The sequence below is a fragment of the Alosa sapidissima genome, chromosome 21, assembly GCF_018492685.1.
Source record: "Alosa sapidissima isolate fAloSap1 chromosome 21, fAloSap1.pri, whole genome shotgun sequence".
Lineage (NCBI taxonomy): Eukaryota > Metazoa > Chordata > Actinopteri > Clupeiformes > Clupeidae > Alosa > Alosa sapidissima.
Window position 1 is genome coordinate 14,422,862 of NC_055977.1, and position 24,564 is coordinate 14,447,425.

The following is a 24,564-nucleotide window of genomic DNA, read 5'->3' on the forward strand; positions in this document are numbered from 1 at the left end:
TTAACTGGGAATTTTTGGTAATTCCTACTGTTTCATATACAGACATTAACATTTTGTTTCGTAATAAGCAATATGATTTCTTTGTTCGTATTTTCGCTTAGCTTATACAAAGCTAGCTACCATGCTAGCGGGAATCCCATTCTCTGCCTATGGTTTACTAGCGTGCTAAGATAGCAACACTGAAACCACTAAACTGCCCAAGAGACACCATGCCACTCAACAAAATCCAATTGGTTGGATTGACTGACTATCATTTTGTTCAGTTAGAATCCCAGAAAATGGTAAAACAAATAAAAATATAATGACATTTTTACCACCCCAACCAAACCTTAAAGATTATGTAAGTTATATATAAGTTGTCAAGCTTAATCAGACAGATTAATTATCCCATTACAGCTTATGCAAAATGATGTACAACCATTTGAATGGGAACAAAAGTGACGACAAGCCCATAACTGGGCAACTCTGTTTGCAAACTTCCCCCAGTTTCACACCACCATTTCGCACCATAGGTTTCCTTTATGTAGCCTATGCTGATTGCTGTGTGCATGGGATTGACGTATGTGCAGGGTAGAAATTTGACTGAAATTGCATTAAATCATGTTGTTTTGACTAATATTATTCTCAAGATGGGGTTTTGTCCACTACATTTAAGTTCCCTGTTATAGACTAACTTGCCATATTAAAAATTCCCCGTTTATTCCCAATAATTCCCGTTTATTTCCGTTCATTTCCGTATATTCCCATGGAAAGTTTCCAACTTTGAAAATTCCCGGAATTTTGCAACCCTACTGTTATATACATGTATGTGCTTTATGTAACTGACAAAAGGGCACGCCAAAACTACAGCCATCCCTTATCACTAGACATATTTTTTCTCTAACCACAAAACAATAACACTTTCATCAGGGGAGATTATAAATGATGATCCTTTCTAAATGCACACTGTTTTTAGTTACAGTTCCAAGTCATGCACACTCAGAAGTCTGAGTCTGACAATTATTGAGTCTATAGCTACATTCACAGTAAACACATTTTTGAATTCTTTGGATATTTATGATCTGAGAGATGCACATTCCCCATTGTCAGACCAGAAAGGCCACAAAGCATGTAAAGCACGAGTAGAAATGTAATCTTAGAGAATATCTGCCAATGTGTTTTTTTCATATAAAGCCACTTATCTGAAATTAATTACTGACTGAAATACCGGACATAGAAATGGTATTGCAATTACTCAAATAGCCAATCTGTGAAGGCGCGACTTAATGTCATGCAAGTTAATGGAAACCTTCATATAGGACAAAAGTATAGGCTAAGCACTGTCTATAGAATGAAGACAGCAGTGAGCATTTGCATAATAATTAAAATTTCTGGAGGAGTTGTTGAGGATTAAGTCGAGCCGTGCGTTCTGTAGGTCTACTTTCATCGAATATCCGCACTGCTGTGAACGTGGTACTGCAGTTTGGAAATGTCAGTGTTTACTGTCTTGAACCCAGCAGAGAAAATGCCCTGATGTCCGTTTGTGCTTTATTGCTTCATATATCATTTAGACCTTTTAATCCATATATATGAGCAGAGTCTAACACTTGATTCACAAGGCAAATCAAGACATAAATCCTGGGTATTTAAAGGAGGAAATTAAAGGTTCCAACCATCTGAGCCTCCCACTCGTGAAGGAGCGTTCTTGTTAACACAATGTACAAGAAAATACTATTGTTAGAGTATCACACTATTTTTAACCATTTTTCACAAGTGCATGACCGTGTCCGGGTTGACATTTACATCTAAAATATCACCATGTCAATTTGATATTCTTATCAAACTTTTGTTATTTTCAGAATTAAATATATTTTCCTGATGGCATAAGACATATTTATTCAGAATAAAATTATGTTTTTTGGTGAATATTGTATGATTTTTTTTGCGTCCCTTTCGTTTGTCTCACTCCGTCACATTAACTTGTTTCGTCTGTAAATAGCATACTGTTACTTGAAATGAAATCACAAAGACAATTTTTTGATAATGTCTGCCTGTAGAGCACCCAATAAACTAAGCAGAAAAATCTGACATTCTTTTACATTGTTTATTTGTTGTTTCTTTGGTGAGGGGGTCCGTGAAGCTTAATTACACCCTGTCACACAAATTAGACAGGAATAACTTTTTTATAACAGTTTTGACAATATCATTGCTAAGCAAATTACATATCTTATTGAAAGCATGTAGGGCCTATTCTTGGGCCAATAACTTGACCACGTGGATAACTAGACATTGTAGGCCTATTTATTATATTTTAACCCATTATATTTCAATGTGGAAAAAAATGTATACTGAGGTGTGCACATTGTTATTTTTTTGGAAGGAGATCATGTCTTTAATGCTGTGGATGGAAAAAAGTTTACTTTTTATGAAATTTTGTTTTCAAATGTTAGGCACCTGTTTCATAGAATGGCCCAGGCCTGTAAAGAGAATCTAGACTGTAAACATAAGTCAGCATAAACCTTTTAAACAATGAATTTCTGTGGTTAACGTTATGGTATCTATCATCTTAAAAATGTACAAATATTTCTAAGGCAGCTGTACTGCCCCACACCATGTGTTCTGTGTGTAAATCATCACCCATAATAAATTCACTTACCCAGTTACCATTGCGACACAGGAAAACACATTTTCCTTATGGGCTTCCGTATGGTGTCGTGGCGTAGTCTAAAGAGCAACATTGAAAAGGTGAGACAGGCTACTGAAGTAGGCTACATAGTGGTGGATCAATCATCAGGAACATTTTAGATAAACGCATTACCTCAAATTGAAATTGTCTTCAAGGAATAACGATGAGGCGCGCAGGTTTGGGTAAGAAGGGTTTGCTTTCATTTCATCACATAAGAGCATAACAAACTCAGCTATGATAGCTAGCTAGGTAGCAGGCTGGATTGGTGGCCCGGCATCATTTGCTCAAGTTAGGCCTAAGATTTTACTCAAGAACATATTGTAAGTGTTAGTGGACTGTGTTTACTTGTATTCGTGGCTGCAAAAATATTCTATATGACTAACTGTTACATTTAATAGCCTAGCCCTGACGAACTGTGTTTCGTTAACGTTAGCTAACGTAAGTCGATGTATGATGGCAGCTAACTGTAACAGCATAGATGGAACATAATTCTAAACTAGCGATGCAAACAATCTGCTAAATTTCACCATGACGTTTTAAATACACGACAAGTAGGTCTACAACTGGCATCTAGCCTGAAGCAGTGAGTATAGTGACATGACTGTTGCCCCTTTGTCAGTATTGACAACCTAGTGTGTAAAATGGCCCAGGTGATTGTCGTAAAGATGGTAATCCTCTAACGTTACAACGAGTCATTTAATTTCGACCTCAACATGTCTCTTCCTAATTGTTAAAAGGTGAAGGAGGTCCTCAAGGCAGCTATGTCGCCAGTGGATACAGTGTGCATGAGGAAGAGAATGAACATTTACAAGAAGGTCTGAGGGCAAAAGTCAGTGCTTTAAAGCATGTAAGTTCCCACAGCACAACATGGGTCTGGGACCCTTACACTGATAATTTAATCAAATTACTGTTCGACAAAATACTCTGTGAGTGGCTTATTCCTATTTCCCTCTCCTTTCTTTTTAGTTGTCTATTGACATTGGGGCAGAAGTAAAGCATCACAACCAGATGTTGCAAGATATGGTACGTTTCCTCACCACAGCCAGAGAATTAGAATACACATTAAAATGACTAATATTAATGCTTAAACACCTACGTTTTCCATTTTTAGGGATTCAACTACATCTATTCCGCTAGTCCCTTCCACTAGGTTTATAATTACACCATAACCCAATGGTTTAATGTTGATTCAGCCTCTGCATTGATCTTCTCCCCAGGACTCTGATTTTGACTCAACAGGAGGTTTACTAGGAGCCACAATGGGCAGACTGAAGCAGTTGTCCAGAGGAAGCCAGACCAAAGTCTTTTGCTACATGTTGCTCTTTGCCCTTTTTGTCTTTACCATTTTGTACTGGGTCATTAGATTAAGGTGATGAACAGAGACCTGACGTCTCTTCTCTCTGCGGTCATGCTCTCCCTGCGTGCCATGTTGCTCTGGTTCAGGTAAAAAAAAACAATGGGACTGATGGTGACGACAACAAATTGCCATAAGCGTATTTTTATCACAATGAAACATATATGTGAAACTGTGCAATATAGCCTAAGGAAGTGTCTTAACCCTACCAATATGAATAGGTGTACCGTAATAATACCGCCCTGTCTAGTTTTCCACACTGTAGGATTACGTGTCTGGAATGGAGTTGTATTGAAGGTTGAGCTACATATATTCAGTTTGGGATAAGGACTGGTTCATGATTGCCGTTGAACTTCAAAAGGTGGTCAGGTTTTTTTTTTTATTATTATTATTTTATTTTTTTTGAGCAGAGTCTGACACTTTTATGTTAATAGGAAAACATCTTTTTTAAATTGATGTATAATTTAGAAGAAACAAATAAGAATAATTTAGAAGAAACAAAAGATTGTGAGGTGACTTCAGATACTTATGGCAAGTTGTTACTACTTTCATCTTTAAAATCAGTCTGTAGCCTGTCCACAAAAATGTAAGGGCTAATGTATGGAAAACAGAACTGTGTAGTGCAACTACACCCCCACCCCCCAAACAAAAAAGGATCAGCAGCAAAGTCTATAAATTAGATGACAGGAAAATGCAATACTGTTTTGATAGTGTGCAAAGGGACATTCCACTCTGTACAGTCACATACATTTATCTGGATCTCCAGGACACTCCTAATTTTTCGGTTTGGATTCAAATACCTTTCAATTTGATCTAGGTTCATTATAAGCTGCTTAATACCACAGGGCTTCACACAGCTGAAGGGCCTACATTTGGATACTTTTTTCCTGCAGCAACTCTTTTGCTCAAAAGCATCTGAACTGCAAAACCAATTCTGAGTTGTAAACAGTGCATGTAATCCATCAAATTTCTCTGTAAATGTCAAGTTGTAAATAAGAGGGAAAATGAGTTCATTAAACATTTTATGTGTAAGAAGTTTCATGTTTTTAATTATTTTACCTCTGTTATAAACACAATGATTCCAGAAGTACAATGTGTAAGAGCTGTACAATATTCACACTATATATCTACAAAGAAAAGGATTAACAAAAATCATTCTAATTATATACAAATAAAACATTAAGGCACTGAATTAACCATTCTTACTGAGACATTGCCATCTTATTCTTATCAAATATTGTGACAGAAGAGCACTTGTGTCATTTCATAATGAAAAAGCTGGGATTATTGTGATGTCACTGCCTGGGCAAGGTGTCCATGTACTTGCATATGATGGCCAGCATGACTTCATCTGCTCCACCTCCAATAGATAATAATCTGGAGTCCCTGGTTTATGAGAAAATATTTGTTGAGATGTTTTTTTATGATTTCACAGTGATGAATGTTACATCAAACACTACAAACTCAACCTAAACTGCAGTTAAATATACATTGAATGTAAAACTATAAAGGATATCTAATATCTGCTATTCAGAAGAAATCGGTCATGCTCATTCAAACTGCCTAGCAATGTCACACATAATTTTTCTTTCAAAATAAGTGACAAACATGACTTCTGACTACGGTCACAAATATGTGATGAGTTCCGCACTATGATGGGACAATTACCCTTTGCGTAGAACTCTAGAAGGAGCCAGGAAAAGTCACTCTTCAATAGGTTACTTGGAAAGGTCTATGTTGTAACACACCCACCACTATGACATAAATAAGTGCTCTTCATCCTGTTATTGAAATCCACGACAGGCACCAATACTGCTCTGTGTGCTTTGGTGTTTGAGAAGAAAATGTGCCAGACTTAATTTTATAAAAGTCTACTGTTATGTTTGTATTACTACTACTCTGGGAGAAAGCAAACTTCAGTGAGAAAAATGTCATAATGAAGTGAGCAATAATTCCATAATCACACGCTTACTCAATCGACCACATCACTTGGTGTGAGTACTGATCAGTGACGATTGCAGACGTGTGTGTGTGTGAGTGTAAGAGAGAGAGAGAGAGAAAGACTGACATGCAAATATCTGTGCTGGCAGGGTACCAGCTGACTGGAGCATGCCAGAACTGGCTCACCTGTAGAACCTACTGACAAGCACGTCGCTGGTGAAGCCCATCCCTCCCCAGTACTGCAGGCAGCTGTCCCCCACTTCCCGAGCCAGTCGGCCTACCTTCAGCTTGGCCATGGAGGCCAGCTTGGTCACGTCTTGGCCCTTGATGTACATAGCTGTCCCCAGGAAGAAGAGGAGAATCAGTCACACTTGTTGTTAACTTTGCAAAAAGACCTTTTAGACTCTTTCGACTCTTCTGTCCCAACGTCATATGTCTATCCCTACATCTTAATCCCAAACAACTTCCCTCTAAACATAGGCTATGTTCCAAATGCCTGATCACGCAAGACTTAAGCCGCCCCCTTCAGTCACATCCGCCCGAATAATTATGGAAATTCCCATGGAAATGGAAATCTAATCATAGGCGATGTTTATTAAACATGGGCAATAGTGACCAATTTAAAAGGTAAACAGTTTCAAACACAGCACAAATGCCTTATCTGGCTACATGAAAGTGTGAAAGTGGAACAAAATATTAGTGTAAAAGTGGAAAAAAGGAGTTACCCCTTGAGTCAGATCCGGGCAGAAAATGATGGTCAATTCCTTATCTTATGTTTAATTTTTGCACTAAGTTTCATGAAATTTGAGTCAATCATTTTGGTGTAATGTTACTCATAGGACACAAAAGTTGATCACACCACTCCTGAAGTCATATAACAGATGTGTAATTGCTCAACTTCTTTGTTCAATTGTTCATTTGTATTTGTTTAGTCAGGTGAACCTGGGGATACAGTGATCCAGTTATCTGTGGATCTCACAGCATGATTCCACTTGTTTAGAAGACTGACGTGCTAATTTAGAGGGTGATGCTAGTGGAAACAGTCCAACTATGAGTTAAACCCAGGTAGAGTGCCTGGGGGTCAGTGTGGTACCAGAGGGTGAGTGGTAATGGACAAGCGCGAGAACAGTGTCTCGCTCCAGGTGGCATTAGAGCTGGAGTTGTAAATAGTATAAATATTGTAAATATTGTAGTGCAAATATTGTACATACTTAACTGTATATAGTTTGTTGCTTTTTTACATATATGCATGTTGTGTTCTGTGTTTTTGGTCTTACAAGTGCTCTTTAATCTGATGCATTCTCTAAGCCCACTGCTCTTTAATCTGATGTATTCTCTTACTGCCCTGTAACTGACCCTGGGCAGATGTGTCTGGCCCTTGAGTCGTGGATCTGCTCGAATTCTAGGGAGTTTTTCCTCGCCCCTGTTACTCATGGGCTCTCTCTGAATATTGCTCATGAGACATGTGTAATGTTTTGCCGCTCTATAAGTGAAAATAAATTGTATGCTGCAATTATGTGCTTTTCACATTTTAATTGCTTACAATATATATTCAGTTCTCTTTAACACGGGACATATGAATGTCCTATGCTGTAATGCAGTGTCATACCCCCCTTCCATAGCCTGGCGGGCCATCCTATATCATTGAAATGTATAGTCTGGCATCGAACCATTCACCTCGCTTAATCCAAGGGGTGGGCAGAGAATTGTCTTTCAAACTGCCTAGGCATGCAATAGGCCAGCGCTACGACCATATCCGTATCCGGTCGGCAAAACGGCAAATACATCCTTCTTCGAAAGGAATGACTTAAGTGCATTGTGTTGGTCAACTTTCAAAGAAAAGCACAAGTCCAACTTCTCCAAAGTTGACGCCAACGCCGATTCAAACAACCGTTCTTCGTTCGCCATAGCCACCTTCCTTGTTGTTCACCGTCGCAGGACTGTCGTTATCCTGTTAAGCCCGCCTTAAGACTCTCTAACAAAATAGAGCGCTGTGATTGAATAACATCCACGGTGTTAGCCAATAGAAATCCCTATGGTTTGATACTAGACGTACAGGCTGAGCAAATTAATTTGCCGCCGCTAGGGTGCGTCTAGATTTCTAGGCTACCCATTCCATGTACTTTGAACCAGAGTTGTGTTGCGCACCCATATTTCACAAGTGTTCTTAAATGTGCCACCTTTCTATGTTCCCTTCTTTGCAGTGACTTGATACACTTTGTATTTATAATACAAGTGGTCACTACCACACTTACAATGACTTGAGGAGTTTCCGTTGATTTATTCAAGAGTAGGCTATTAGTTATCAGAGAAAGAACATGGAAGTACCAAATGACTTGCTGGTAAGGCTAAGCTACATCTAAGCTAAATCCTAAAATAATCCTTACCACGTATTGATCAACAAACCTATCCATTAACAACGTAATCTACCAACATTCAACAATGTAAATATACATTATACAGTGTAAAATGTGTGTTTAAATCGTATCCAAAAGTGGTGTACAGATCACTGTTACGGGACAAATTTGGCGAAATCAGAGAAAATCAGAGACTCATGTTAATAAATAACCCATAGGATTGGTCACTATGTTCGGAGATAACCCAATCAGGGCTTATTTTGTAGACAAGACCCTCCTCTTTTAAATGAGGTATTACAGGAAGTCTATTGGACATCTTATCGCTAAATCATCCGACCATAAGTGCAATACCGCGCCAAACCAGAGGCGGCAGAATGTACAGAACATTGTGGCGACTTTGTTGGAATAACAATACTTTGTTTGAACCATGATAGTTTCCAAACTTCAGTAGCTTGAATTAACATGGTTAATGACGTATAGGACACCTGCAAATAACAGACTTATGATGGACTATCTCAGTTTTATCCGTGAATCATCTCCGCTTTTTTTTTTATTTATTCCTAGGTCATTAGGTTAATTAATTTGTTCACATAGGCTGACTTTGTAAATTGATAACTGCTTTGAATTAACTTTTATACATGTATCATTTAAATGTGCAGGTGAAACCAGTTGTGTACTCTACTGTTATTTAGCCTTGATTCACATGACAGTCACCTACCCGAGAGGTTTAAATCCTTCTACTATGCTTCAACCACAGGGCGAAAGCTGTAGTTACTGTATGTTACAAACTACATAACTTTACGACAGTGATTACGAACGTTTGCTGGAACTATAGTTTTGGGGAAACACTTTGTGTCGCTTAATGATGCATCGGACTACTGTATGTAAGTTGCACCACCATAGTTCAAACTGATATTTTGGGAATGCTTGCACAGTTCCAACCATGCAAGCTGCTACATACACTACCGGTCAAAAGTTTGGGGTCACTTAGAAATTTCCATTCCACTCCATTATAGACAGAATCCCAGCTGAGATCAGTTGCATTGTTTTTTTAATCAGGGCAGCAGCTTACATTATGTGCTTACATAATTGCAAAAGGGTTCTCCAATGTTTTCTCAGTTAGCCTTTTAAAATTATATCAGATTAGGGAACAGAATGTGCCTTTGGAACATTGGATGAACCGTTGCTGATAATAGGCAATGTAAATATTGCAATAAAGATCAGCCATTTCTTTCTACTACAGTAGAGAACCCTTGTGCACTTATGTAAGCACTCAACTGATCTGTCACTCAGTCGGTAGCTAGTCTACTGGCACCAGACATAAAAACATCTGGGGTCAATCATGAGGTAATCTGATCTAAATGCGGATTGGGATCAATTATTCAGTCAATGACGTGGTACCAGATACGATCAAATCAATCTCCTAATCCACACTCAGCTAGGATAAGTTAAGATAGCCTCGACTGTGCGCCTTACAGACCCACCTGTGGCGCGGTACAGCAGGGAGCGCAGCAGCTCCACCTCCGTCTCCAGCTCAGCCAGCCGGAAGTGCACAGCCTGGTGGTAGAGCACGGGCTGGTTGAAGATCTTCCTCTGCCGTGTGTACTTGATAGTCTCCTGCAGTACCTTCTCCATCATGGACATGACTGTTAGCAACGACACAGTTAGCATTTATTTATTAATTCACTAAATGTGGGGGGGGGGGGGGGGGGGATAACAACATTTACTTAGGCATTTGGTGTCACTCAGTAATCGCTCTAATGCCAAGACTGATTCTGATTACTAAGAGGGCAGATATGAACACACACAATACAGGGAAGTAATCACATGCATGTCTCACTACTTCCACATCTCCAAAATACATGTCCTTGGCATTATTAGTTCTAAGCTACCACTTGCACTCTAGGGGTGTTAGCCAGAGAACAAAGTGACCGAGTATTGTTTTTTTTAATTCACAATTGGGCAGGCAGGAGTCACAGGGTGGGTGGGTAAAAATGTGAGCGATATGGCAGTCCTGTGTCCTGTGCTTGTTCGCAACCTTCGCCCGTCCCCATACATCTATCAGTGGGAGCTGAGAAAGAATGGATGACTCAGGTTTCCAGGGAGAGGTTAATTTCAGCTGACCGCAGGGGGGGGGGGGGGGAGGAAATGACCAGTCTACCCTGCTAAAAGGAAAAGGGACTTTCTAGCGTCTTGTGTTTGGCTCAATTTCAAGAATCCAAACAGGGTTCCTCCATTCACATGGACAGACAGATTTAAGGCATGAATGCGTTACAACTACTTTTACACAATAATACCATCTTGCCACTGACTAATGGGCCCTTCAGAAAGCCATACGTTATGGGGTTCTACTCACACTAACGGGAAAAGCCTCCTTTCTACTCTCCACCTCCCACAACCCTCCTGCTGCTCCTGATGTTGTGAAATACGCTGGAGCAAGAAAGGCCTGCCTCCAAGGTACAGCCAACGTGCACGGTGGGGGCAGTCTGAGGTGAAGGGTCATACACTTACCACTGGCCACTGCCCACAGTCTCTCTTCCTGGAACTGCAGCATCTGGTAGGTGAAGCCCATCCCCTCCTGGCCAATGAGGTTCTTGCATGGCACTCGCACGTCATCGAAGAACACCTCTGCCGTGTCCGAGGACCACATCCCAATCTTACCAATCTTACGCGCAATATGGACCCCTTTGACACAAGCAAATGAATACAATATATGAGTATGTCCCCTGTCTGGGCTACTCCCAGTGAGACAGACAGATAGGGAAAATACTGTACATCAAGATGGAATTTAACATGATTTCTGTAGTCCAACATTTTTTCTCAACATGGACTGAACCCAAGTTTTATATACATTTTCCAGACACATGGACCATGGTATACTATACTGTAGGTCATAAAGGAAATTGATGATTGATGATCTATCAACATGGACTGAATCTAACTTCTGTATCTTTTCTTTCCTTGTACTGACTCTTAATTCTGGTATGTTGTTGTTGTCACCTGGTGAGTTCATTGGCAGACAGATGAGGGACTTGTTTTTGTGCGGGGGACCATCGCTGGTGTTGGCTAGCAGGCACATCCAGTCAGCCTGAGTGCCGTTAGTTGTCCACATCTTGCCCCCGTTAATGACAAACTCGTCCCCCTTCCGCACCGCTTTTGTCTTAATGCCTAGTGGAGAGAGGGGGGAAAAGTAAAGATAGAGGGGAAAAAAATTGTTTCTCCTTGTCACGCTGTTTCCGCAATATCTGCGTATGACTTTGCCACGTGGCTTCAATCATGTATTCCAACCTGAACAATGAAAGAAAGACAGTCATTGAGACATGGCTAAGCCAGTCATCCTCTCATCCTACAGCACAACCACCCCCCCCCCTCCTCATTCTTTCCTCATCAGACTACTGTCATGCACATGCATGCTGCAGGACAGTTATCCAATGGGAAATAAGTTCCATGAAATCAGCAATTAAGAGATGAAAAGCACACCATTCCTACATAAGGACGCCCCGTTGGCTCTCAAGGACTCAAGTGATCTTTTGCGGTCCTCTTCCAGAAAACAAAATAATGATTGTACACTTACTTTAAAAAAAAAAAAAAAGAAGCCTTGCACCAAACCGTGTATTTGAGCCCTTTTATCTCACAATCTACTTGCTTGCTTTGCACTGGCTTTGAAGCCTGCAACGCACTATGTTTTCTGATTCCCAGCTAAGGGGATGTTGCAGTGATAGAGCCCTAGGGGGGGAAGTGGCGAAAGCAAGCAGAAAAACACTTCCCTTTGATGATGACTTGTCATTAGCAGGGAACTTACTTGCGACATCGGAACCAGCCCCAACCTCGCTCACCCCCAGGCATGCCACTTTGTCCCCCATTATGGAGGGCAGCAGGAACTCTCTCCTCAGCTCTGCAGAGCCGAACCTGGAGGGCCCAGGACGAGAAGAGGGAAAGAGGAGAACAAAGAGGATGAGGGGCTGCACTACCACTTGCTCTCACAGAACAGCATTGCAAAACATAATTATACATGCACAGCACACTGTGGGACATCATTGTGGCTTTAATGAGAAGTTGAACACCCAAGTCTGCGCATAGCTGTCGGTCACATAAGTATGTATTAGCGATGCCTTGGGCGGAACCAAAGTGGTCCAGATGAAAACACATTTTTAGTTAGATTTGCAATTATGTATCAGCTTTTGTTCAGTAAATGTCTTTTCAAAGTTCTGCTTCAGCATTTTTATTAAACATTATATAAGCTGCTTTCAGACATGTCCTCAGCATTATATGCGGATCTTTGTCAAACGGAGGTCTGACCCTTCGGCTGATTCAGATATGATGCTAACGTGCGAAAATTATGCAGTCATTTGTGTGAACAACACCGACCAACACATGAACAGAATCTTAGCATGGTTGAACGTGGTTGTCTGGATACACAGTTGCACTACACACTACATTATATGCTTTTGTGTGTAGACCTTACCTGGCCAGCGCAGGTGTGGCCATATCGCTCTGAACTCCGATGGCCATGGGGATCCCGCCACAGTTGATGTTGCCCAGTTCCTCTGAAACAGCCACACTGTAGCTGAAGTCCAGTCCCAGGCCTCCATACTCTGGCATTGACACAAAACACCAACATTTATTTTCTCACATTGCTTCCTTATAACTCTTTCCAATATCTTCTCTCTTGGTATTCCTCAGAAAATAATACTCAGCCAGGAATAGATTTTAAAGGATCTATGATTACGTATTGTGTATAGCAAAAGATACACAAGCATGTTTTCATGTGCAGTGGGATAATTAATACTATTACTATGTATTAATAACATTCGTCCTTTCGTGTTGTTATGTCAACACTGGTCCAATAGCTTCATTTTAAAAGCAGTCTATTGGGATTGCATGACTACATGATGAGTAAGCTCTCTGCTCTGCCATGACCTTCAATTTCACCTTGATGATTTACATGAGACATCTGAAGTCGGCCAAGCTAAACCAGACATGCTTCAAGGGAAAACCCAACCACTGAACAGACAAAGACTCTACAAAGCCATTATAACAATGAAGAGTTTGCAGGTGCTTGAGGTCGGACGGATCATCTGAGAAACACTTTTCACATGCAGGGGAGATGTTGCTCTTCAAAGTAGTAGTAGAAGTAATGCACTGAAAATCTCCCATGCAGCAGTAATGTTAAACCCATTGCCTTAGCACGCCGATAGATGTCAGGGGCACAAGGCTTACAAAAGATCACTCCGGCACAAAAGTTTTTAAAACTTTGCATTTATATCCGCTTGGTAGATTTTCACAGAACATTAAAACTGTACGTGTCTTGACTTAGACAGCAATTACTTTGAAGAGACCTCACCACTACGGGTTTTTCAGGCCATTTATCTAGATATGTGTGATGACAGCACATGAAATAACATTACTGTAGCCTTCAGCTATTCCAAGACCTTATCTGCTGAAAACCTGATCAACACTTTGCCCAACATTCCATGAACGTGACTCCTTGCATTTGTACTTTTTAAAACGAATGTATGAAACGGCCCAAGCTTAAAGCAACACCGTGCAATTATCTGCCACTTTTTGAGATATGTTTTTATGCGTAATAACAACTATTTCTTATCATCTTCGAAATAATTTTGATGTACCGATATATGGTCGTGATGTGTGAAGGACACACACTACCTATTGCTTCCGCTGGCTGTCCACTCTATGCACAATGCAGTTTTGTTTAGGTAAAAACACCCCACTAAAATCTAAAAAAGCATTACCAGCATGACATTGCCAATAATTTTGCCAAACAAGATAGCATAACATAGTTCCACGTTAGAAAGATTATATCATATTATTATATTAGATGACCAGCTTGTGAAATTCAATGTTAGTGTATCTGACTGAAGTCATTTGTTAACTGTTCTTCAAAACCTGGGCGGACAGGAAACTGAGGATGTCATACATCTGACTGAGTATGTGAGTCAAGTAAATATTTGAGCAGGCCTTGGTTTAAAAAAACGTCCAATTATGCGGATCTGAGGTCCGACACCCTGACATCCTGGTGCAGCCGACTTGGAAAAACAAATCCTGAAGGAATTGAGTCGTTGTTTCATCTACAGGGGTGGTTCGATGTCGCAGTTGGCTGCGGTCACGATGAAAAGAGCACTGAGCAACAGGGGGAGGAAACATCACAAGGAGGACAAAGACAGCTGTTTCAACTTAAGAGCCGACATCCACTCAAAAGAAAAGAGGCCACCACAGGGCCACCAGGGCCAGTGACCATTTCATTAGAGTGAAAACAAGAATCACAGCTGTGCCCGACACTTGGACAGATACACCAATGACTTCACTTGTGTGTTTATATGTGGTTGTGACTCCGAGGTAGCAAATATTAATTTTATGACATGTGGAGAATCCATTTAATCGACATGCTGGTTTATTAAGACAGCATGGGTGAGGCACATGAGATTGTGTTGTTAACCACACACAACACCACATAAGAACAATTTTACCATATTTACAATGCGAGTCGAGCCTGATTGTATGACTAACATTCATATGTTGGGCGAGGACCATATGCCTCATATGACCAGAATGCATTTCCTTAGTTACATAACAAAAATAATTGTCATAGTGATATTTTTCAAGGCCAGGCTATGGTGGGAAGAATAGTTATTGGCGGGATTAATCACCTATTCTTGGCCTGTGAAGACATAAAATGTCTGAGCTCTTGAGTCATTAATTAAGTACTTATCAGAAGATGAGAAGTACAGAATGAACTTTGAATTCATCATGTCATCCACTGCTGCCTGATTTCACATTTCATGAGGCAAGTGGAAAAATTGGGATTTGGGAAAATACTTTCACTGCCAGCTCTTCACAACGCAGAGGAGTTACTGTGAAAACTCCCTGTTGATTGAATAATGAGAACATGGGAGGAGAGGTCACTGGTGTTACGTCCGAGCTCGGTGTTGGGAGGCTGGACTATGCTTCCGCTTTTAGCAAGTACAGAGTACTGAGCGCCAAACTTTGGCTGTTTTAGTGCATTTTGTCTCTTTTGTGTGTTCTTGTGCATGTATTTTTACGTTTGTGTGACTGTTCATATCACAGTGCAAATCTTTGCTGAACACTAAACGGCAGACATTTGTGTCTGTGTGTGTGTGTATGTGGTACATATTATGCATTTGTACTACAATATTGATTATCTAATCAGTGTTGACCATGAGTAAGCCAAATAAATGCTGTGCCAGAAGTTTGTAAGGTGTCATTTCCTCCAGTCTCCTTCAATCCTTGTACGGGATGCAGGTCTTTCATTCCCTGACTTATTTGAAAATTAAAGTAATTCCGTATATCCCAGCATTATTACTCAGAGAGAAAGACCTCGTGTTACTGGCACATCTTCAGTCTTGCTGGAAGCCCTTTGTCTCATGTTGCATTGACTGAAAACATCCTCTGTCACATTTGCTACCTGGAACAATATAGTCTTCCTGGGATAAGGCACTTCCAGGCACTGTCTTGAATTTCCCCTTGGGGATCAATAAAGTATCTATCTATCTATCTATCTATCAATCAAAGTATTACAATAATACAATGACGTACTACTTACTATGATCATAGAAGACCACCTGTCAGTTTTTCACTATGAGGAAATAAACCTGCATTAACATTTATTGGTGAGTGACCATCTCCAATGAAAAATGACGTGGGAGTTTTTGATAACTGTAACTGTCGGCAGAGGTAGGAGTTATGAGCAGGGAAAATAGATCTGCTGTCACTGCTCAAGTTGAATGCTCACAGCAGCCTAATATCAATATGATATTTCTCAGATATGTTGTGGCTCCTTTTAGCCTGACGAGCCAGACCCACATCAAGATGTAGGGTCTGGGGACTCACCATTCGCAGGTGGGATAATCGGTTGTCTTTCCCTCTGCACACAATAGGATAGCGCTATAACTCATGAGTCCCATGCGTTTTCCCACCAGCGGAGCTAGTTGGCTGGTTCAAACTTTTGCCAACTTAAAAAAAGCTTAACTTGTGTCACGCTGTTCGGCAACAGCAACATCCATCTTTGTTTTTAAGTAGCAGGGAATTCACGTAGAACCGCTGCGACTCTATACACAATGTTATTGGCCTTATCAAAGTTTAATTTTTCCATCTCGCAAGCCAACGGAAAGTTGCTAGACTACCATGGCAGCAAATTACATTTGCTGCTGCTAGGGTGCGTCTATCTAGGCTAGGCTCCTTTAGCAGGCACCATCTTTTATTGAGGTTATCCAATATCCCAGTCTGGTAATCTTGTACCGGGAACAGCCCTCGCTGCCCTGTAATCCAGATGAGCTAATGCAAAACTCTTCAGATGTCAGCACTTTCTAATTCCTTCTCTCCCTCTCCCCCCCTCTCCCTCTCTCTCCTTTATGAAGCCGTTTCCCCCCTATGGGGCCAGCTGATCAGTCACCACACAGCTCTCAAGTGTGAATGCATTTATCTCTTCTTCTGCCATGAGAGGGAGGCTAGAAATGGCTGCAATCAATGAATTAAGGGCTGCAATTAATGTTTTTTGTCATAGTTGATTAATCAGTCAATTATTTTCTCAAATAACCGATTAGTTGTTTGATTGATAAAATGCTAGGAAATGGTGAAAAAATACTAATAAGTGTTTCGCAAAGCAAATGCCCTCAAATGCCTTGTTTTGTCCACATGCCAAAATTATCTGCTCTATATTGTCATAGAACAGAAAGTAAAGTTGAAAATATTCAAACTGAAAAAGCTGATTAATAGATTACCAATGTACCATTGTTCCACAGACTCTAACGGTTCACCCCAAATGCAATAGCTCTTGCTGATTGCTGACATTTAAAAAAAAAAAAAAAAAAAACGTAATGATGTCTGCTAGTGCCACAAAAGGAAATCTGAGGGACATTCTTTTCACATTCTCCTTTTACCTTCATGACTAGTTTTCCCAGAGGATGATGTCAATTCTTGACAAAATACAATAGTATTGCCTTGTACATGATAAATTATATGTACCAGTTATTATGCTATTATCATTTTAAACCTTTTTAGGAGTCCTGGCGCCTATGTGCTCACAGACACAATAGATTTCCGCTTCTTGCTCTTGAGATAATTGTCTATCCTTTATTCATTTATCTACATGGCTATTCATTTGGCACACCTCTTTAAAGCAACCTGTACAGTATTCATATTTGCTGAGGTGCTTTAACTTTCACAAAGGCTAAGAATGTGAAAACTTGCTGTGTAACAATGATGAGTAGATTCAGGAAGTTCAGAAAGTTTCAAAAGAACATAAAGTTGGTCAACCTACCAACGGGCTTGTTGACTCCTAAAAACCCAGCATTTCCAAGGATCTTGAAAATCTTGTGAGCAGGAAACAATCCCTCTTCCTCCCACTTGTCCACATAGGGGTTGATCTCCTGGTCCACAATCTACAAAACACAGGCCACTCAGATACAACAACAAAAGAGTAGGTCGGTTTGTGTATGCATGTTAGACTTTCATACTGCAGGGTCCACATTGTGTTAAAGGAGGCATTCATAGCTTGTTGTGTAGACAGATTTTTTTTTAACTTATGCATAATAAATTCATCCAATTGCATAATTTGATTTACTTTCCTACCCTACACGAGGTATAGGGGATGAAATGAATTCTTGATGTGTTTTCCACCGTCTGATTTGCCAGTCAGGGATTTTACACGATTTGAAGCCCATACAAATTTTTGTCATATTCAGCAATCATCTCCTCACAACCGCTAGCTGCCCAACCCGTGATCACACTGTGAAAAACCCTGGTCTCTGTAGGCAGTCCAGGCTCCGAAAACTGGAAACAAACAACGTGGGGGCATTTATCTGGGAATACTGAAAGTATGGGTGAGCTACCTCGCTGGTACGTTTCGTTTGGTCCTTGGTTATATAGTACGTTTTTTTTTTTTTTGGTAAGAAAAGCATCTGCTAATTAATGTAAACATCCCTGACTGCACCTTAAGCAGTGATTTGCGATCAGTTTCAACATGATTGAATATCAGAAGTATCTTGACTTTATCAGATTCACTTCACACAGAAGAGCAATCATTTTGAGGCAATTTCAGCAGTGGTGACATACGATTCCCATGCCTATTGTCAGAGGTTGACATACTGCGACAATTACGCCACTTACAATTTGACATAAACAATAACTCTTGTTTCTATGTAAGACAGACACAGCAGACTAGGCTAATTGCCCAGAGATTTGATAGTTTTCAGTAAGTGCCAAAGCCTATGCTTGCGCAATTCTTTGGAATCCTCTCCGCAGTCATCTTGTCACCATACCTTTTTTCTCCAGAGTGCCTAAATCATGGCAGTGTCACAGAATACAATGGTTTTAATTGTATTTCACGACGACACAGATTTCTGAGGTCAAGCCTGAAATTTGGAAAATAACCTAGCTGTATGTGGGCAATTCCAAGCAAAACTGTCACATCCATAAGTTTAGCAACTAAATACCATGGAATTGTGTTGGCATTATGGATGTGACAGTTTTTTTTTTTTTTTAAAAGTATATATTTTTTGGGCTTTATGCCTTTATTGATAGGACAGTGGAGAGTGACAGGAAGCGAATGGGAGAGAGAGCAGGGGTGGGATCCGGAAAGGACCACGGGGCGGGAATCGAACCCGGGTCGCCGGCATACGGTGCAGGTGCCCCAGCCAGTTGTGCCACAGCTGGGGCCTGGATGTGACAGTTTTGTGCAGAATTGCCCACATACATTTCCCTTAAGCAAAAGAAGGAGGAACAAAACATCAAATATACAAAAATAGTGAATCAAGAGGGGGTTAATGACACAAAGTCACAACAAAACATAACTTTGGAGCCCTTCAGCAAAACAGATGTCCTTGGAAGAATTATTTTTACTTTCATATTTTCCATTCACTTTGGAAAGCTAATGAAGAGGCCCCCAGTCTACTTTCAGTTGCTTTGAGTGTCAACAAGTCCTTAAAAACAAACCAGAGAATAATCTGGCTCTTTCCTGTGGAAGAACATTGTGGGACTCGAAAATAGAGAATGAGTGTTCTGCAAAGTATTATTAAATTAGGAAAATATCTAATGCAGAAATATTCCAAATTTATTCAATTTATCAAGCATTATGAGAATCAAGGTTTTTTCTTTTGCTTGCTAATTGTTTTAACAAGCATTATTCAATTAGTCTGAATTAGAACATGTTTTACTTTTGTAACAAACTGAAAATTACTTCTCCGTCATGACCTCATAGTGCATAGCCTAATGTCCTTGCAGACCAAGAGCACTTTACAGCATGTGCTTTAAACTTCTCAACTCAAGTTACATTTTGAAAGTCTGAGACAGATAGGCCTAGAGAAACAGGAACTCAACTCCCTCTTCCAAACTAAACAAACAAGGCTTCACCGACAAGCCAACAGAAACATACTGTCTGAATACAGTGGCAAAATAGGAGCAAGTAACCCATTCTGGGGAAATTACTGAAGTTACACGAGACCCAACTACAAGACTCAAAACACACCAGCTTAGTCAACACAACAGCCAGAGGTATCAATATGGAGCAAAATATAATCTAACGATCCTCATGGAAAGTGCAGAAAAGGAAGGAAGGTTTCCTCCGAGCCTTGGAAAAGGGAAACACTTCTCCCTGGGGGCCTTAAATCAGTTATCTCTTTTTTTTCCCAGAGACTGTTGTGATGTTTTGGTCCTTGCAGAAGAATTTCCTATCACTGGGCCTAAGATTTGTGGTCAACAGTAATGACCAACACCACAGAGCACCACTCAACAAAGCTTGCAACGAAGCATATCCCGCCTAGAAAATGAATGTGCAATGTCAATGATCATTTGAACACATTCTCACACCCAAAGGGGATGATGTTTCACAGGAAAATACGTAATTGAAGTTGTTGATTGACCACGAAATTCCTTTTAAAACAATACATGAGAGAGTTATGGTGTATGGCTCAACACTGATGTACTGTACAGTGGAGGAGGCAAGCTAAAATATCTGTTATTGACAAATGTTATCTAGAAATGCTGACAAACAACACTAACATGCCTCAGCAAGCATTATGGAGCACTGAACATCTACATTCAAAACGAATAATAAGATCATGCGCTACACTGGACGCTCCTAACCACTTGTGGCGATTTGGGGTGGGGCTGAGCAGAAGGGCAGGAACCTCAACAGCATCCTCTTCCTCCCGACACCTGCCAGTCTTGGAGCACATCCCTCTAGGCCTTACTGTAGGTGATAACTGCAGTGATTCACACTCACCAGTCTACAATGTTCACCTCCATTCTCAACTGCATTGTCTCCCAGCATCCCATTTCCTCTCCTGTATTGGGAGTGTTCCCCGCAACTGCCTATTTTCATCTCCCGGCATCCTCTGAGGGTGGCAGCGGAATAATAACAACTTCCCTCCACTTCATATTTCCGACTGTTGTATGGTGAACTATTTTTAGATGCTCAAATGTTTAGCCTAGATCCTTAGTAACCACAGTAACCAACCGAGTCTAGACAGGGTTAATGTGGCAGAGGAGAGGGTGTGAAGGTTAAGAAGAAGGACATCTATTCTTATTTTACGGCAATGTAGTTGTCACTGGGGGAAAGTGCTAAATGGTTGTCTAAATATAACATAATATAACTTAAGTATAGCTCCAAGATTATTCATTTTGATTTTGAACTTTTTACCCATAATGGCTTACTAATGCATGAATTAATTTCATAATCAAATATTCAATTTGATTCAGATGTTGAAATATGGGCCTAAATACAGCATTTCATTCTTTTTTTTCTTGTCTTACTGTCGAGTAAATTCATGTTGTCCTCATCCACACATATTGTTATCACTTCTACACTACCTCACATACATGATTAGGGCCTACGTAGGCTTCAGAAATGTGCTTCTGTCCCCTATGATTTTTTTGCAATGCGGCTTTTGGGTGAATGAATGAGCACAAACTCTGCAGTGACTTGGCAAATAGAATAACCATAACACCGTATTCTTTCAGCATAGGCCTTCACCTCCTCTATCCACCGTCATATGCATGCCTGTAACATTACACGAACACGATTTCTAAGAAGGAACTGATTGACATGTTACAAAGTAAACTGTCAGGAATCTAATAAAAAAAAAAGACAAATATCCAGATATTGGTTATCTTACTCGCTAATTGTATTTAACATTAGATAAAATTGCTGACATTGACTGTGAATCCTGTGACCTATTTTCTCTCCTCATCAAATCTCAGAGTAGCAGTGACCAATGACACAATTGCTTACTGTACAGGCTTAACATTTACAGACTTAACATCGTGCAGTGTATATTTACTTACTAGCAATACCCCTTCATAGACATTGGACCACCTAAACGTAACGTTGTCTGATTTGCCAGGGTTTTTGATAGGAGCTTGTGTACTGACAGAACACATATGACCTCTCACCTACTATAGCCCGGTGTCTAAATTAACTACATTACACCCTTTCTACAAATTTGCATGAGCTATGTTTGCAATGATGGCTACTAAGATTAGAGTACATCTTAATAAACGTAAATGTAACTTACTGAAATTAATTTAGACAGTTTAAAACGTCAACAACAATAAGTTAGCCCTCTAGGCTAGCTTGCTAAAGCTACCTTCTTTAGGGATTCCTTCAGTGCAAAATGCTCCGGCGTATAAAGAATATGATCAGATGTTTCGGGACTGCTGGTGGCCTTGGCTTTGGAGGACGCTTTCTCTGATAACTGTCTTTTGATGCAAACCGCCGTTGCTTTATAGAGACCACGGTTAGCAGTCAGGTAAAAACGGAGAGATCTTTCCAAAAGAGCCATGTCTGGTCTACTACCGCGTCTGACTTGCGCATGCGCAATGGCTACACAGTTATGTGACATTTAGGTCGAAAGTTGATAGGCCTACATTTATTCACGCATACACGCTGTGTTAGTAAGTCTCCATTTATTATAGACATACCATTAAATAAAATGTTTATTGTGAACAGCTATCACTAACTTATCAATAGGCTATCCATGCACACAGATATTTTAAACAAGCATGAGAGAAATAGACTCAGATAGGCCTGACACAAAGTGAGGCACTGAACCCATTAAACAAAACAAGAGCAATCATTGCACAAACGACTTGTGATTTATTGTCACTTTCAAGGGGAAACACACTGTACAATCAGAAAGGGCCTTGATTAGGAGAAGTCTTTGTTTTTTTACAAAGGTGTGATAAAAACTTTCAAATCTGTTTGCATATCAATCCATGTTCTAATGGATCCTGCTCATCCGGCTATGATTTATTTGGTGGCAGCAGGTCTCCAAAGGGCACTAGAAGTAGGGCTACAAAGGAAGGCGATTCCTCAGTCCACTCTAGCAAATGACACATCCACCTTTGATCTCCTTGAAAGGGTTCTTGTCCTCTGGAATGCCTTTCACAAGGGGATCCTCATCAGCTCCAGCCTGGACAAGCTCCATAAATTCAGTACAGCATTTTGACGTCTGCAAATTATACATCAACAGCACAACATTTAGGGAAAACCTGAAAAATACCTGATGCAAAAATGGAGGTCATTTGTAGCCTAATGTTAATTGATTTGTTTCTTTATCTGATTATCTCTCTGTGGACAGTTTTACTGAGTTGGCAAACCTTAGCCTATAATCTAGTCATGGCAAGATTCAGATTATTGTTCTAAATCCTCCTATGACACTAACAGCAACAAGGAGGTCTGAGTAAACAACCATTTGAAGTAGTTTGAATAGATTGATAAATAGGGACCAAGGTTATAATTTTAGTTGTTTTTTTACTCTCAACCACACTCTCTGCATATCAAGTATGAACTTGTTTGAGGAACTTACCATTGCTCGCTCGAGCAGTATTTCCTTCTTTTTTTGATCTACCTCCATTTTAGCTTTCTCCAAGTCTGTTAAGTTTTCAACGTCTATGATCGGCATTGTCTGCAGCAAAAGAAAAGAGACATTTCTGGATAAGAGCAAAATCTCCAACTGTGTTGTATTCTGAAAACTGTACAATTTGATGTTCTAAATTAAATCCTTCAGTCAACTAAGAAAATGGTTTTGCTATAGCCTTTTGAAATGTACTAGGCAATACAAAATATTACAATATCCACATCAGAGGCATGTAAAAAAAGTCAAGATATTTTTTTCTGTAATACACACAAACATTTATAAAAACATGCAACCAAATTTAAGATATTTCTTGTTACACTTACTGCCGTTTATGGTGAGTTGTCTTCACCTCTGAAAACTTTTTGAGAATCCTACTCCTCTCTCTCTCAATCCGGGTTATAAAGTAATCTGTATTATCATTCTAATCTCTTAATCTGATTAAAACACTATCCTTTTTGAAATCATTAAACATTAAATTAGTTAGCACTGAAAAATAAAAGTGAATCAATGTAAGCATCTTATTGTTGAACATATGTGTGCAAGTGAGAGAGAAATTTTTATTTATGTTTCAGGAAAAAAAAAACATTCAATAGACTGACACACCCAACAGTGATGCAGCAAAGCTAATATAGGTCAAGGGGACAAGCAAAGCATTACAGGTAACTACGATAAGAATGATAATCTGTGTTTACCCTCAACCTGTCATAGGTATATTCTCTGGCACTCACTCCAACAGTGCCTATGAATTTGTTTTAGCTGTTCATGCAAACAAACTTTGTATCATATTTGATAATAATTCAGAGGCCCAGGACCATGAGGAGAAATTAGCATGTTGCATTAGCATATGTTTTGCAGAAACATATAACTTCTTTACACTTTAAACAACAACAATAATGACTTGTTTGTGGCAATTGCACTTAACACAACATTTCTGGTACTTAACCCTCTGCTTAGGAAAGGTGGGGGTAGAGGTTTGTTTTCTCTGAAATGTTCACACAAGTGTACATGGAGTTCTCATAAATAAAACCTTATCCTTATCATGTGGAATGCTGTCTACTCTTGCCAAATGATGCTGTAACCAGAATTCCAATTGACAAGCAGAGTGACAGGAGTGCCAGCCACCTATTAAGAAACATGCAATATTGTGAAACTCTCTTGATATAGCCTATTAGGCGTGTCATTAGCATGCCTGTTTTTTCATCTTTAAACATGAATCGATGGATCTCATGGAACTCATTCAGCCCTTCGTCCTGGATGTCTTGACACAATCCTGTCTCACAGGTCTATGGACAATTCTCTCAACGTCGTGGCTTGGTTTTCACTTTGACATACACCATCAACTGTGAGACCTTA

General features: G+C 40.0%; 3 protein-coding genes across 4 annotated transcripts; 1 reads left to right on the forward strand and 2 right to left on the reverse strand.

Annotated features, from left to right (window-relative positions):
• The first annotated feature begins 2,684 nt into the window (after positions 1 to 2,684).
• Positions 2,685 to 5,051, forward strand: bet1 (Bet1 golgi vesicular membrane trafficking protein). Its single transcript, XM_042075911.1, has 4 exons — positions 2,685 to 2,847; positions 3,403 to 3,512; positions 3,632 to 3,688; positions 3,883 to 5,051. Exons 1-4 carry the CDS (start codon positions 2,829 to 2,831, stop codon positions 4,036 to 4,038), a joined length of 342 nt encoding a protein of 113 aa, XP_041931845.1. The 5' UTR covers positions 2,685 to 2,828; the 3' UTR covers positions 4,039 to 5,051.
• Positions 5,040 to 22,173, reverse strand: zgc:85777 (uncharacterized protein LOC405871 homolog). Of its 2 annotated transcripts, none has more exons than XM_042075887.1 (9): positions 21,940 to 22,173; positions 17,616 to 17,736; positions 12,783 to 12,912; positions 12,120 to 12,226; positions 11,318 to 11,485; positions 10,829 to 11,002; positions 9,802 to 9,963; positions 6,147 to 6,297; positions 5,040 to 5,405 (listed from the first exon to the last, which is right to left on the reverse strand). In XM_042075887.1, the coding sequence occupies exons 1-9, from the start codon at positions 22,132 to 22,134 to the stop codon at positions 5,315 to 5,317; spliced, it is 1,299 nt and encodes a 432-aa protein (XP_041931821.1). In that variant the 5' UTR covers positions 22,135 to 22,173; the 3' UTR covers positions 5,040 to 5,314. The 2 variants fall into 2 exon arrangements, with proteins under 2 accessions (XP_041931821.1, XP_041931822.1); XM_042075888.1 differs by lacking the exon at positions 21,940 to 22,173 and adding an exon at positions 20,577 to 20,968.
• A 126-nt stretch (positions 22,174 to 22,299) lies between these two features.
• Positions 22,300 to 23,625, reverse strand: gngt1 (guanine nucleotide binding protein (G protein), gamma transducing activity polypeptide 1). Its single transcript, XM_042075912.1, has 3 exons — positions 23,535 to 23,625; positions 23,161 to 23,259; positions 22,300 to 22,803 (listed from the first exon to the last, which is right to left on the reverse strand). Exons 2-3 carry the CDS (start codon positions 23,254 to 23,256, stop codon positions 22,675 to 22,677), a joined length of 225 nt encoding a protein of 74 aa, XP_041931846.1. The 5' UTR covers positions 23,257 to 23,259; positions 23,535 to 23,625; the 3' UTR covers positions 22,300 to 22,674.
• Between the last annotated feature and the right edge of the window lie 939 nt (positions 23,626 to 24,564).

Coding starts and splice junctions, on each gene's coding strand:
- gngt1 (XM_042075912.1), bottom strand. CDS start 23,256: ATGCCGATCATAGACGTTGAAAACTTAACAGACTTGGAGAAAGCTAAA. Junction 22,804..23,160: donor TACTGCTCGAGCGAGCAATG/GTAAGTTCCTCA, acceptor TATAATTTGCAG/ACGTCAAAATGCTGTACTGA.
- zgc:85777 (XM_042075887.1), bottom strand. CDS start 22,134: ATGGCTCTTTTGGAAAGATCTCTCCGTTTTTACCTGACTGCTAACCGT. Junction 12,227..12,782: donor GCCACACCTGCGCTGGCCAG/GTAAGGTCTACA, acceptor TGGGCCCTCCAG/GTTCGGCTCTGCAGAGCTGA. Junction 9,964..10,828: donor ACTGTGGGCAGTGGCCAGTG/GTAAGTGTATGA, acceptor CGTTGCTAACAG/TCATGTCCATGATGGAGAAG.
- bet1 (XM_042075911.1), top strand. Junction 3,513..3,631: donor AAGTCAGTGCTTTAAAGCAT/GTAAGTTCCCAC, acceptor CTTTCTTTTTAG/TTGTCTATTGACATTGGGGC. Junction 3,689..3,882: donor ACCAGATGTTGCAAGATATG/GTACGTTTCCTC, acceptor TCTTCTCCCCAG/GACTCTGATTTTGACTCAAC.